Source organism: Centruroides sculpturatus, unplaced genomic scaffold, assembly GCF_000671375.1.
Source record: "Centruroides sculpturatus isolate CEXI.00-Female unplaced genomic scaffold, Cexi_2.0 scaffold287, whole genome shotgun sequence".
In the NCBI taxonomy this organism is placed as follows: Eukaryota; Metazoa; Arthropoda; class Arachnida; order Scorpiones; family Buthidae; genus Centruroides; species Centruroides sculpturatus.
The window spans coordinates 376,527-392,195 of NW_019384456.1; the positions used below are offsets into that span (position 1 = coordinate 376,527).

The 15,669-nt window shown below is 30.5% G+C and overlaps 1 protein-coding gene across 5 annotated transcripts in view; it reads right to left on the minus strand.

The window, feature by feature from the left end:
• Positions 1-2,561: 2,561 nt before the first annotated feature.
• LOC111620692 (zinc transporter 1-like) overlaps positions 2,562-15,669 on the minus strand; it is a 43,323-nt gene continuing 30,215 nt past the window's right edge. For 4 of the 5 annotated variants that reach the window (XM_023362675.1, XM_023362674.1, XM_023362673.1 and 1 more), the window contains exons 4-9: positions 15,229-15,396; positions 12,276-12,417; positions 8,733-8,776; positions 6,191-6,273; positions 4,115-4,309; positions 2,562-2,848 (exon numbers count right to left, since the gene is read on the minus strand). In XM_023362675.1, the coding sequence (XP_023218443.1) occupies positions 2,609-2,848; positions 4,115-4,309; positions 6,191-6,273; positions 8,733-8,776; positions 12,276-12,417; positions 15,229-15,396 (872 nt within the window). In that variant the 3' untranslated portion in view covers positions 2,562-2,608. The remainder of the gene's footprint in view (positions 2,849-4,114; positions 4,310-6,190; positions 6,274-8,732; positions 8,777-12,275; positions 12,418-15,228; positions 15,397-15,669) is intronic. The other variant, XM_023362677.1, reaches the window with a different exon arrangement.

A 15,669-nucleotide genomic window follows, 5' to 3' on the forward strand; every position in this document is an offset into this window, starting at 1 on the left:
AAAGAATAATGAAAAGGACTCACATAATCAAGGACGATCCTCACCGTTCATCTTTGCCAAGAAAATACTGTATTCAAACGAAAAAAACATGCTTATTTGTTATCACAATTTATTGCACATATATGTAATTTCGAACGTTAAAAAATGACCCACGAAGTAAATAAATCAATCTAAACTCACTGTAACCATTATAAAAGTTTTGGAGAATATATTGTATTATTTTGATGTTAAAGGCCATATTGCAAAATTCAAATAAATGTTCATTAATTCAAATATTTCTATTCCTGTATTTCTATTTCTATGTAATTCTATTTCTATTCCTGTCGTATTTCTTGTTTATTCTTTCTACCTTATAGTCCCTAAGTGGGCCTTTTTATTGGCCCACAATTTGGAAATCGCGATAATACGGCGTCCAACGTATTCCGGACAGAATACAAAAAATTTCCTAATGTTCTCTGCCCGAGCTACAGGCTGAGGCCTGTACAATCTCGAATATCCGTTCGGCTAATAATCAATTAAAATGAACAAGTTGCCCCGTTTGTTTACTTATTGATCCACACTTACATTAACTTCGATGCAACAACATAGGATCCTTCCTATTAAAATAAAATCTCAATTTGTGCTCTGAGTGTTAATTGGAGTAATGGAATAATGAAACGCAACACTTGGTTGACCCGCCACGAGAGGAGTGCCTCCCTGAAGGAATTTCTATAGAAACCGACCCGTTTTGGTATTATGCACGTGAAGAAAACCTGAAAACTCGCAGCTCTATCGGTTTTATTCAGTCTCCAACAGACCTTTTTATTTTTCCACTTAAATTAAAGACCTCTCTGCTAGTTTGTTGACTCGCGCTACTTATAAAATCGAACACAATAAATCTTTACAAACAAATGACGTAACGCGTCTCGACGAAAGCAGCACTAGATTTATGGACATAGAAAATGGATATTTTATCTGACGTATTTACTTTAATAAATATTCGACAATACCGATCGTACTGTTCGTTCGATTGGTTGGGTCGATGCACGCGTTTATCATTTTGGCAGTTATCTGTCTAATTTTACGAGCCATTTTTAAAAAATTGACGTCATACTGACGTAAAAAGCACTATCTTAACAAACAGATCGTTAGCCAAAGATGGCGGCCGAACAGGATGAAATATTCTTCGGACAGATATCAAGTACGACGTTACGACAGAGATAAAGTCGATTCGGATGTTATAAAACTGTGTGAATTTCCTTAACGTTCTGTTAATTTATCATATTTGAGATACAATGGAAGAACTCCTAGGAAATTTTTAAAATAATGATAAACCCTACAACAAAATTTATGACACTGATCGAGTGTAAATGGCTAAATTCGTGTCTTCCAAGGCCTGTAAATTTTTCTAAAAACTATTACATTCTGCAACACGATTTATCTATATGAAATATAGTCGAACGTTCGATAACGGGCGCCTGTAAACAACGGCCATTGTTCAGAGGTTTGACCGTATATTAATTAAAATTAGATTTAACACAAAATTCCAGTCAGAAAACGTTCGAGTATTCACGACAGTTCGTCTTTTCAACGATGTAAACGACCGGTAAATTTACCAACGACGATTGACGTCATTTATCGCTCTGCAGAAATTGAAGTACAGTACGTAATACTTACTGGCGTCATTCAATTCGAAAACAGCTACGTGACGTCACAAATGCCAGATATATTTATCCACTGTAAAATTACCATAAACGAATTCATTTTTAAAAACTTAAACTCAGTAAATTTGCAATAAATTTAATTAATTCTTAAAAGAAATTAATGTAATTTTTTAAAATAATTATTCAAATAATTAAAACTTGTAAATATTTAATTTCATTTCTTAATATTTCTGAAAACTGTACATGGATATACAAACAAACATTTTTCAAATTGGTTTTTTTAAACTATAAAAAAAATATTAATAATANATATATATAGATATACTGTACTTAACTGTTTCTAATAATAGACCTAGTTAAATGGCATGCGTTTTACCCAAATGATTGTCCTTTCGAGCGGCACGTTGCGGTAAAATGCGAACGTGCTTGCGCTTTGTGGACGTGTGCGGGCAATTGTATTGGTCCGACGCATACAAACTTTCTCGACAATTTATGAAAGCGAGTACAACTTAACGCAATTTGGATCTTTACAAAATGTCGCAAAATTGTGGCGCAGTTTTGGTTTATGGTACAGAATGGCAGAAGGATAGTAACCTGGTCCAAATATCTTAACCCAGTAGAAGAAATGGGATGCAGTATTTAGAATATAAAACATTCTTAAAGGGATCAAAAAATTTAATGAGAATGAGATAGAGAAATGTCTTGAATTTATTTCACAGTTCTAAAAAAATAGTGTGTTTCGAATTGCAAATTAATTCGAATCGTTCGGAATGAGATGATTTTATGAGAATGGAAGTTACGAATAGTTTCTATTAATTTGGGAAAGCCTCGAAAGAGAATTTCGATGGAAAGAACATCTCACGAGCACTATACTAATTGCACACTGCTGACTATTTTCGTTACAGATACAGTACATAATTAAGATACATCTTATTTCTTTTATTTTATCACAGCTACTTTTCGTATCAGGGTATATTATCTTGTCTTATACCTTCTCCCGCTTCCATGACAAGAGCTACCTCTTTATTGCGATGTTCCATGGCGGGACCACCATTTATTCTCTGACGACAGTTTGGCGATGTTCCACCACTGACCAATCCGGTTTTCGGGCTTTCCTTTCCTTCCTTCTGCATGCCGCAACATGTTTGGGCAGTACAATTCATACTAGAAGGGCAATCCAGTACACAATCTTCTTTATCTTGTTGCTAAAATTTAAAAACAAAGTTAATAATTATAATAATTTATATATGTCATTTTAATATTTGTGCTTAAGAGTAGAAAATTATTAAATTATTTTAGTTTAACAGCTGCAAGACAGTGTAAAAATTGAATGCTGGGAATTAATAACAATCATGTTATAGTTAGAGAAGTTAATTTAATACGCATTTGATTTACAAAATGTTCTGCACTAACATCCATTTGTTTTCTTGAGGAAACTGATTTACATCTTTAAGATCACTCTTTATTCAGGAATATCTTACACAGTTGAATAAAGAGTGATGTTAAAGATGCCCAGTGTCTACCTATGGACTCAGTTGTGAAGTAAAGAATAAAAGAATTCTCTATTTAATGTTTGTGGGAAAAACCTACTCATGAGTATTCAGTGGTGCTTTACAGGAATAACACTGTTTAGGAGGGCACTATATAAAGATTTAACTGTATTTCTTGTTAATTTACATTCTTAAAAACCAAGATGCACATTAAAATCTTATTACTTTCAAATAAATTTAGCAAAATTGAAATACAAGATAAATTGCATGTTTATGAAAATAAATTCAACAGTAAGAGGTGAGTTATAAACTGCACTTTAACAGTATTTGCATCCATGTTTGTAACACTGGTACATATCTATAGCAGCAGTTATAAAATACCATAAGCCTTATCTGTATCAAATAAAACCTTTTTCATAGCATACAAGGCAGTCACCACAGATCAGATGTGCTTTCTTGATGTAAATCAGAGGAAATATAACAAGCTGATGCTGCCAGATCTAACACAATTAGTTATTCATTTTCTTTATGACCAAAGTAGCTCTTACCTTAAAATTTTATATTGCTCAGAAGTAATACAAGTTAATCAAAGGTTACTTTTGACCCATTATTTTTTGTCTGTTGCTTCCAGCTTTTGATTGTATTGACTAAAGCAAATTGGTGCGTGCAAAGTTCACTAATTCTCCAAATTCATACTATAAAAATTTGATGGATCCAAAATATTTTTCTTACAGAATGCTGTAATTCTATTTTTTCTTACAGTCATAAAAATGTAATACAGAATTTATAACCTCACTATATGGATATAATAAGGTTATTTTATGGAATTTATGACCCAATCAGAACTTCTCTACTGGTATATAAGAAAAACTAATGATAAAATAAATATAACTCTAAGAAGTTATTTCCTAATATACAAAAGGATTAATATTCTTTTATATATTTGTAATTTATAATACAATCACATAAGTAAAGTCTTACTTCGGCTGCAAGATCGGCAAATTCGGGTTGAATGGTGGTCGAATGTATTCCTTCATTATGGAAGAATTCTTTCACTTTTTCTGCTATTTTCATGTAATCAGTTAAATTTCTGCAACGTATATGAGCCGAAGCGATGATCCTTTCACCTGCCAACTGCCACACGTGAAATTCATGAACAGCCAGCACACCATCAATCTATATTGGAAACAATACTTAAACATGTAAAACTAAAATTTAATGTTTATTTATTAAATTACTGAATTTGCATTAAAAATAAGCCACACAACAATTTTAGACACTTCCAGAAAAATAGTTTGTGGCTTGTTATATATAAGCCATACACGAATACAATTGACTTGCACATGCATCAGCAGTCCAGATGTAATGTTGTCCTCAAATGCAAATTATGCAAATTTCTGCATGTTAATTTCATTAATGATTTTCGTCTTCTGTTTATCTATGTGGTGTGGCACAATGGATTTAGCAGAAGTTAAGCATAAACATTTTTCTTACACAGCTACAGACAAGAAAAAGGTCATCTTTGCTGTGAGAAATTGTAAATAGGGCAGATGCAAAACAATTTGGACTTGAAAGTCAAATTCATAGACAGAGTAAGTTTGAAGCTGACATTAATTCAAACCTGATGCAAATCACAGAGCTACCCAAAAAATGCCATTAACTAGAAATAGATGACAGCCTACTTTTGGGTCATGTGAGAGAATCAGAGTAATATCTAGCAAACACAATGATGGTTTATAATAAGTGCCAGAATTAACTTTAAAGCACATGAAGTTGTCCAGCACGTAGATATTCCCTACGAAATATTCCAAGCAAGAAGCTGGGTAAATAAATTTAGGAAGAGACAAGGGTTTTCACTATGATGATGCACTTCTGTTGCACAGAAACTTCTAACAAACTTTGAGAATAAGCTTGTATATTTCCAGAGATATATGATTGATCTCCATTAAGGGACAACTTTTTGATGAGGAGGATCAATATCATCAATGAGATTCCAATTTGATTCAGTATGCCAAGCAATCATACAATAGATGACATTAGCAAAAAAGAATAAGAGTACACATTATAAGAAACACCAGATCATAGTCATGCTGGCAGAGACAGAAACCACTATCTTATATTCAAGAAGAAAAATGTATAAAAAGAGAAAGATGGAGACAGATTCTTATGGGGGTATTATTCAAATACGAGAGAAGAGATAAATAACAATATTTGATGATAGACTGATTACAGACAGTTTGAAGAAGACATCCTGAAACTTTTTGGTCTTCCTTTCCAGTAATACTTGTGTTAGATGCATTCAGAGGGCACCTTACTGGCAAGGCTAAACATGAAATTAGGAAACAAAGGACCAAACTGGAAGTGATCCCATGGGGATGGCATCAGTATTATAGCTATTTGATGTCAGTATCAATAAACCATTAAAAGCCAACGAGATGGAGTATGAGACGTCAGTACATGCCCTTCCATCCACATCCTCAGAAAAAATTTGGCCAGTCTCTGACTCAACTGTTACAAAATGGATCAAGTGAAAGAATCTATATATATTCATTAAGTCATTCAACAATGTGAAAACAATATTTTGTATACTTTGGTGTTGATGATTAAGATGACAAAAGATAATAACAATGAAGTGTCTTCTTCCTAATTGGAACATACTATTAACACCTCTGATTCTGAGTACAGCCCAAATGTAAGTGTCTTGCTGAAATTTAGTGGAATACAGTAACATTAATTTATACTGTAGCAATATATATACCACATTTACTGTATATTGATGCAAATTGCTTAAATAAAAATAAAACATTTGCAGTTCTTTTCACTTTTTGACCCTTTCTACCCCATAAGCACTAAAGGTACTATGCATTATAGATTCAGCCAACCCACAATGGGTTAATGTGATAAACATCAATAATATCCACATGGATACATACCAACAAATTTGTGTTTTCTGTCTTTGCTTCTGAAAATAAGCAGTAGCCCAACTTCAAATCCTTAAAATTAGCATTAAAAAAAAAAAGTGTGGCTTATTTTCATGTAAATATGTTAATAACTTACATCTTGCAGAAGTTTTTTCTGAAGAGAGTCCACCTGAATATGAGTTGGAACAGTCTGCAGCAAAATTAAGGCAGATTCAACCACTAAACAAAAAATAAATAGGTAAATAAGTTTTACTTTACTTAATAAAATAGACAAAATTGTGAATTTGTAAAACAGGCAATTAATGTATCAATTTTATGATTTTAGAATATTCCTACCAAACTCACAAAATTAGCAATAGTGTCAAGTGACACTATTACAGCTTTATAATAAATTTATGACTATATCTATTTTGGCAAATTTCATTTTCATTTACCATTATTTTGGTGTTTCTAATTTTGAAGTTTTTGCTGCAAGAATATAGAATGTTTTTTTTTTTCTTATATTATACAGTGTGATCTGCTTATATTATTACTGGCAAATAACTCAAGAACTATGCATTCTATAAAAAAAATTACATACTCAAAAGGGGTCATAAGATGGCACTACCAGTTTTGTTGTAGACGGTATCACTATTAATGAAACTGACATTAATTTTTTAAAATAGTGGCCGATTTTTTATTGCGTATTAAGATTCTACACTATAAATAAATAAAGTTTTATCTAAGACATTTTTTTCAAAAGATGAATTTTGTCGGAAGTGATGAGAATTTGAAGTTGCAAGCATTGTTGGTTCATTATCTATGCTCTTGATATCAAGTATCTCAAAAAACTTGTGACTTATGATAAATTTTGTTTAGTCCGGGATGTCTAACCTACAGCCCACTTAACAGTTTATGCAGCCTAGTGCATCCTAAATTTTTTTTAGGTATATTTTCATTTATTTTGGTAAAGTATGTCGTAAAAATTATTCTCATTTCACTGAATACACTTTGATATCATAATGACATAATTGGTAATTGGTGTTAGAAAACTGTTATGCACTTGGGGTAGTACATACTGTTGTGAACAATACTTTTCATGCATGAAAAACATCAAAACTGCTGAAAGAAATACATTGAGTGATTCCCATTTAACTAACATTCTTATAATTAAGACTAGTACTATAAAAGCAAATATTGACAATATTATAAAAGGAGGGCAATGTCAAAAATTGCATTTAATTTTTATTTTGTGCAAGTATAATTTCTTTTTTTACTGTCAATAATACAGCCTTTTTTGTAATTATATATATTTGTTATTAAAATTTGATATTCACATTTTGAAATTTTTAAAAACATATACTGTATTTATATAAAAGCACATTTGGGCCTGCTGAATATACCTAAATTTCTAATTTGGCCCATTAGGGAAAAAAGTTAGACAACCTGATTTAGTCCAATAACATTTTAGATTACAACAAACACTGTAGAATGTTTTGAGGTCAATGGCCATCATTCTGAACACTTATTGGACTGCGTACAATTAGTATAATCTAAACATAAAACTATCACTTAGCTACTCTTATACTTAGTTGTATGATTTTTATATGCTTGGAATAGATAAACTATTAGAATATATCACTGCTTCAACTTTTCCCATTGCAAATCTATGTAACACTTTATCTGATAATACAATCAATTAACAAAACAAAGAAAGAAAAAATACTAAATTTTTACATAAAACATTTTGTATATATATCACGGAGAGAATTGTAACAGATGTAACAGTCTAATATAGTCTCACTATATAAAAAGTTCTATGTCCTTTATTAAGATAATTTGGTTCAATATTAACTGAACACATCAAAATTTATCATTATAAAATGATACTAGAGTGAACAACTGTCAGCATTCGTGTTATTTAAAATTACATATTAAATTAGAGATCATCGCATGTGTTGTGCCCCTAAGGGTAATCAATACTTACAATGCAATAAGTAGTTCACTCTTTAGCAGGTTTGTCTGTACTAACACCAAATAATGACAGCACAGCTGATATTCTGATACTAACCCTTATAGTAAACAAGTGTAAAGTTACTTAACATCTTCAATAATTCTGAGTACAAAACTATATTTTACAGTAATTATAGTGTAATCTACATCATTTAACAGAGGTTAATGTCAAAGTTGAAAAGTTTCAAAACTGAGATAAGACAATCTAAGAGCAATACTTTAATAAATGCAACCAACACAATTACAGACTGTTATATCAAGAATCATAATGCAAACAAAACACCGATTATACTTTGTATGCATAAAAGAACTCAGACGGATAAAAATTACATTCGTGCAGCAATGTTATGCAAAATCAATTAAACTGAGTATTAACATTATTAAAAACAGAATTCTTTCACTTAATCCTAGTTGTGTTGATCAAAATTTCTGCTGTTACATATAAAATTTTAAGCTAAGAGAAAGAATTGATTTAGAGTTTTATTTATTTACTTTGGAAACAATTTTGTATAATAAATTTTTTGTTCCATTGTATTTCTACAATTATATAATGCTGACACTTTTTATAAAATATCAAGAATATCACTTAAGGTAATATATGTACTGTGTTTGGTCATCTTATTAGGCTATGTATTTATTTTATCTTTTATTAAATAGAAGATAAGATTATTAATTTCTATACTTACATAATGGCCAAGTTGATCGCATGATAAGACAAACCATCACTATACTGGAATAAAATAATTTCATATAATTAAACAGAACTTAGGAACAATTTTAAAATTTAAACTAAAATTCAAGAATTTTTTCCCAAAACTCAAAAATAGCAATACATTTTCTCAAGAGTAACAATTGTTTACATACGCAGATCTTTAAATGGGGAGAGGAATTCTTCATTATTTTTAAAATTCTTTGAAATTATATTATTACATAAAAAATGAAGTTAGTACAAGTTTATCAAATTAATGTAATAGCTTAGTATTTCACAATAAAACACAATACAGGGATACCTCGCCTTACGTCGGTAATTGGTTCCAGGAGAGGCAACTTAAGTTAAAAAACAACGTAAGTCAAATTTACTTGTCACTAGGCAAAACCACAAATAACCATTCCCAGTTTTGTATTTTATTTATAAATGCATTTTTAATAATATATGGTTAATAAGAATCTATTGTAAGCTTACAAACAAATAAATTTTAGTTTTTAATATAGTATAGAAAAAAATAATCTAAATTTATGAATTCATGTATGTACAGTACATACTTGTAAATGTACATGTTTGCAATTTGGCGATGTTTACAGTACATCGCAGACTCTTTATTTGTGAATGTGGTTTGCTCTAAGACATTATAAAATGAGATGATTTTGTAAGGTTAAATAACAAATACAGTTATTAAAATTATTTTGTGACAGTAGAAAATAAACTAATTTATATTAAATTTACCAATATTGAGTGGCGCTGACAACGCCAAATGGTAGATATTGGAGCTACCGTGGAAAACACCAATATTGCACAGTTAAAGACCACTGAATAAGACATCAACACAGAAACACAGATGTTTTCATGTTTTGTTCTCTAGGATTTATGATAATTATATTAACATTTACTGTAAATGTATAAATTTTAGTATGATTTTGTGCTTTAATGCTTTTATAGTGATAATACGACTTCAATATTTGTGCCGGACGGACATAAAGTCGAATAAAATGAGTTAAACTTGATTTTTATTTTTCCATATATTTTTTGACAAACGACGTATAATTGAGAACGACGTAACTCGAGGTATACCTGTAATAATAATTTTGTACATACTATGTAAATCTAAGATTAGTAAATTTAACAAATTATTTAAATAGCTTAGTAGAGGATAACACAAAATAGAATACACTACAATAATATTTTGAAAAATGCAATAAATTAGTTATATATTTCCAAGATTTAAATTTTGTCAAATACTTATTTGTTTCAAACTTGATACAGTAAAAGAACATGTTCCCAAGTTTCATGTGTTTTGAACTATAGTTACTGCAAATTCTCTCAGTGTCTATTATTAGTCTAAGTGTTATATGTCAAAATATAATTAATTCTACAGCTGAGCTGTAGTCAAAATCTTTTTACATAATTTATGTCCATAAACAAATAATCTCACACACATAAGTTGTTTTAGAAATACAATATACAGTAGAGCATTGATTACCCGACCCCCAATTAACCGTCACATCGGTTAACCAACCATTCTAGTCGACAAATTTCAAATGTCCGCTAGTGATGTGGCGCTGCAATATTTGGCTATGTCTTGGCTACTTTAATATTATTTTTGTTAAATTTTTGCGTGTTTTAGCTGGCAACACCAACTCGACCATTGAAGGGAGGCCAGTATTTAAACGAGATTTAATTTTCTAATTATGAGTGGTTGTTTGTTTTGTGAGCAATAAAATAATTTAAAAATAATTTTTAACGATACAATAGCGACAATTATTATTTACAAAGTTGGTTAATAGTGATACACTAATATACTAATTACATGGGATATACTAATATACTATACTAATAATGTATTTTTTTCATTATTTTCAGTTATCCGATTTTTTCAGTTATCCGACCAACCTGAGTCCTCAATTGAGACGGATAATAGATGCTCTACTGTAATTGAAAATGCTTGTTCTTTTCCAACAAAGACCGATCTTCTTGTATGCTCTGTTCACAACACACTTCTATAATTAATGTTTGATAATTTTCAATCAGACGACAATCTTGGGACAACCATAGAAATGAGAAACCTAACAGATTTTTCAATGCCAATGTCCAATTATATGTATAATTATCCATCATTAAACTTAATTTATACAGTTCGTTTTACGCTCCTCTAACATAACTATTATCATGTAGTTTCAACAGTCTAATCCAAAAAGAAACTATTGCTTTTATTATTAATATCGATATTCTAGAAACACCAAACTCTGATCGCAATATATACGCTGGAATTTTATGGTATGACATAAAAATTCTTCAAAGATATAAGGCAAGAACAATTTCCATTTTATCATGATAAGTAATTGACCATACAGGAGCAGAATAAAATAGTACAGATGAAATCATTGAGTGAAATAATTTTATATAAAGATGAGCAGAATTAATTTTAACTTTTGAAAGAATATGCCACATAAAACTCAGTACCATTTTAGTCTTACAAATACTATAAATTTTGCCTGTAAAAACAGTCTAGAAGACTACAATAATACTCCCAAGTATATTTAATTCAAAATGATCTGTAAAGGCTGGTTATTAAAAGACCATTTCTCTCTAAGAAGGGTGGCAGACCCAAACACCATCACTTTTGTTTTTTAAACATTTATAGTTAATCCATAGTCACAGATAAACCACAAAAAGGCAATGTTAATGAAAAGAAAATCTTTTACAAAGTATGTAATGCACATAAATTTGTTAACAATACCTAAAATACATTAATAAATTTAAGCACTGTATGTTAACTAAGAGGTAAAATCATGCTACTCTTGTTTTATCCTAACCAAGCACTAAAATACGTATACAGGTAACCCTTGTTTAACACAAGATTTGATTAGCATGTGAAATTAACTGTGGCAATCCCTTTACATACAGGGAAGAAGTTTTAATTAATTAGCTTTACCAACTGTCTTTACCTAACAGATATTGTATTCGATTAATGTGATCTTGATATGTGCAATAGCATTGAAGGATTAATTAACTGCATTAATGAAGTTATATTTCTATTACTTTTAAAATTCCAGAAAATAGTCATGGTTACACTGTTTTATAAATCTTATATAAATTAATTTATTTGAAATTTATTATTAAAAATTTTCCTAATATAAGTTGCTATTACAATGCAGTTTCATAAAATGATGCTATTAAAAGTATACAAAAAACTTTTTAATATTTTGGCTTTAAATCACAGGAAAAAAATGGCATTATTAAATTTATAATGTACATTTAAGTGTACAAAAAATCAAATATATACATTGTATTTAATGTGTAATCAAATAACTTTATAATTCATTCAATGGGCCCTTAACTGGCACGATAACCTTATTCCATTTTTCCATCTTGCGCCTTTTGCATCCACCAGTTACATTATAAATAACTTTATAATGCAACTGAAAATTGCAAATTCATTTAATATAATATTTAATACAGACTAATTCAATATAAAAGAAAATGTTCTCGACATTTTAGTTCATAGAATTACCTGAGAGCAGGATCTACATAAAAACGATACGTCCAATCAGTTAACCAAATCACGAGAGCACTGATGATGACAATTACAGATCCCAAAGCATCAGCAAGAATATGTAAGAATACACCTCTCATATTCATTTGACTTCCACTGTCTGAAAGAGATTTACACAATTGATTATTATAAATAAAATATTTTATTAAATATAATTTTTAAGTTTAAGTGTAAACATATTCATTTTTACTGTGAATGTATTTAATTTCCACATAAAAAGTTCTAAACAAAATATTCATTGTGGACTGTTATACAGTATATTGAAGTAAGTCATGTATTAAAGCAATCAATGTACTTTATATTGTGAATTGCATTGCTTCATCACAAAGAACTTTATCCAGAACTTTACTTCTTCAATTTTTTCCTTTGTACAATGGAGAAAAATTTAAACTGTTTTTTGAGAATAAAAAAAATCAAATTACATAGTCTCTACTAGTACTAATGATAACTGGCAAGAATTTCAATTATTAAATGAAAAACCATTTGATAATTATTACAGGTATGAAAAGTGCCATCAACTTGAAATTTTTTTTTCTTTCATTGCTGAAAAATACTTGCTAATCCAAAACCAATTATTGTGTAGTGTTATTCTGATTAGTGAAGCTATTTGTAAAGAAAACAAGTAAAAAATAAAAATACGTATGGTACATGTTTATACTGTGTGTTAATATTTGTAGTAGACATTCATTTTAAAATTTATCATGCTTTTTAAATAATAACTAAACAAACATGGTTTAGATTAGCAAAAATGAATTGTTCGTATACAATACAAAGTTCCAATTACTGTTTTATTCAAACAGATTAAGCATGTATCAGAAAAATCAACTCCAAGATGAAAAATCCATCACAAATTTTGAAATTCTGCACATTTGAAAAACTCAATAAGTGAAAAACTCTCTTGTAAAGGAGTTAAGAAAGCTTCATATAGAGAAGTAGCTTAGATAAAATGTATTTCAAATCATACTAAAGAGTGACTTCTTTTCAATGATAATTGCATATCTTTGTGGAAATTTTTAGAAATTTAAAACATAAAATCACTATTAAAGATTGTAAATGTGATTTCAAATAAACAATTTTCAAACAGTAAGTGTTTAATTTTTCACTTCAATACTTTACTTAAATTTTAAAATTGTTTGAAAATTTCCAGAAAACTTGTTATTTTACTTACAAATATATTGTATGTATGTACGAGGTCTGTCCCAAAAGTAAGTGTACTGATTTTTTATTTCATAATATACAAGAGTTACATCAAACTACGAATGATCTTCAAAGTACGACCCTTGAGAAATCACACATTGGTTCCAAAGTTTTTCCACTAGTCATACCAGTACTTGAAGTCATTTTCTGTAAAGGTGTTTAGTTCGTCGGTTCAACTTTTTTGATGTTTTCCACTGTCCTGAAATGTTGACCTTACAACTCTGATTTTATCTTAGGGCATAGGTATAAGTAGCATGGAACTAGGTCCGGACTGTAGGGAGGTTGTGGGCATGTGGAAATTTTTTCTTGACCAAAACTCTCAAATTTATAGCACTGTGTGAGCAGACACATTATTGTGGTGTCATCTTCTGAAATGTCCCTGCGTACTTGCTTGACCCATTTTCAAAGTTGTTCCAAGACATCTTTGTAGAAGACTGATTAATTGTCTGTCCTGAAGGCAAAAGTTCTTTGTGCACAATTCCACAGCTATCAAAAAAATTATAAGCATCATCTTTACCCTGGATCTTTGTGCCATCTAAACACCATGTTTATCGATAAGGTGGCATCTCCATAAGCTTTGGTTAAATCTGCAAATGTCTTGGTTGCAGATTTCTTGAGTTTCACACAAAACTTGATAGCATAAAGTTGTTCAAGATTTTACTCCATTTCAAACATAATGATGCATTAAAACACTATCTTACACAGAGATTGTGCACGTTTGACTTAACCAGTGCTGCCATTTCTAGGGTAATTTCAACCTCCTAGGGCAGGGGTGGTGAATCTTTTTGAGCCCATATGCCATACTTAGCTTTAAAGATGTTTATGCGTGCCAAAGTTTTAAACTTTGAATAACAATATTTAAATAAATTAAACAAAAAATGCTTTAATTAGAATAAATGAAACAATGATTGAAAAAGAAACGATAAATCAAAATCGTTCACTACGTTACATGCCAGATGATTTCTCCTTACGTGCCATAGGTTTGCCACCCGTCCTAGGGTAATGTTTAGGGTAAATCAGCCCTGTGATCTGGTGCTATTACCCATCGTGCCACAAGTTTTGCCTGAAAAAGACTTAGCTGAAAACCATTCTGTTTTCCTCTATAACTGGAGGCTTTTAAGATAGGACAACAGAAGCTAAAGAAATAAAGCAGGCTGGCACTAGGTACACAGGTGTACGCTATATTACACCAAAGTAAGATTTTGCTTTTCTCCTCCTTCATGCCATTGGGCCATTGGCACACTACAGTATAGGTACAACTTTTGAATGACAAAATCTTTTTACGTCATTCATCAGCTCATCTCACTTTGTGGCAGATACCATGTGTGACACGAACTTTGCCTGCAAGCAAATGATTTCGACCACACCAGGAAGACAACTTCTCCATGTCGTCCGATTGTTTTTTTATCCGAGCATGAGCTCAAGCTTGGAGTTTTCTGAATTTAGGGTAATCTAGGGTCAAACGAAGGCACCATCAGGATAGTTCCACCAGAAGTAGGCAGCAAGACTGCACTTAACCAATCAACTTGAAACAGTTCTAGATATGCTGCTAAGATATCTAGCAATGCAAAAATGCCAATTAATGATGTGTTAAGCTGCACAGTTATTAAATAAAAAATCATTACACTCACTTTTGGGACAGACCATGTATATAGTACATTATTCTATTAACTATATTTTACAAATGATAAAGGCAGTACAGTAAAAAAATTACTCATTGGAGGTTTCTTAGCATCTCCACCTTTAGGAGGAGTAGGAGGAAGATTATCAGACAGACGATAATTTTCTTGGTTGTCGTTTATATCTTCCTCTGCCATGACATCTTCTATAGTGGGAAGACTGTGATGATGTCCACGTCGATGGCTATGACCGCTACCATGATCTAAAACATTTACAAAACTTGACATAAGTTTAAATATACAGCAATAAACTTATAATTATTTTTCTATAAATAATCTTATTATAGAAATCACTGAAAACAGATTGAGCACAGTAAATTTTTGCACACTGCATAAAATAATTAACCTATTTGTTCAATATTCGTCTTTTCATTACACTCTACACTGTTTAACATTGCAATCTGGTTAATTTGGTTATAATGATTGATTTCATGACATTTCTGTAATTTAATCATAAAAATTTAAGTGTGTATGAA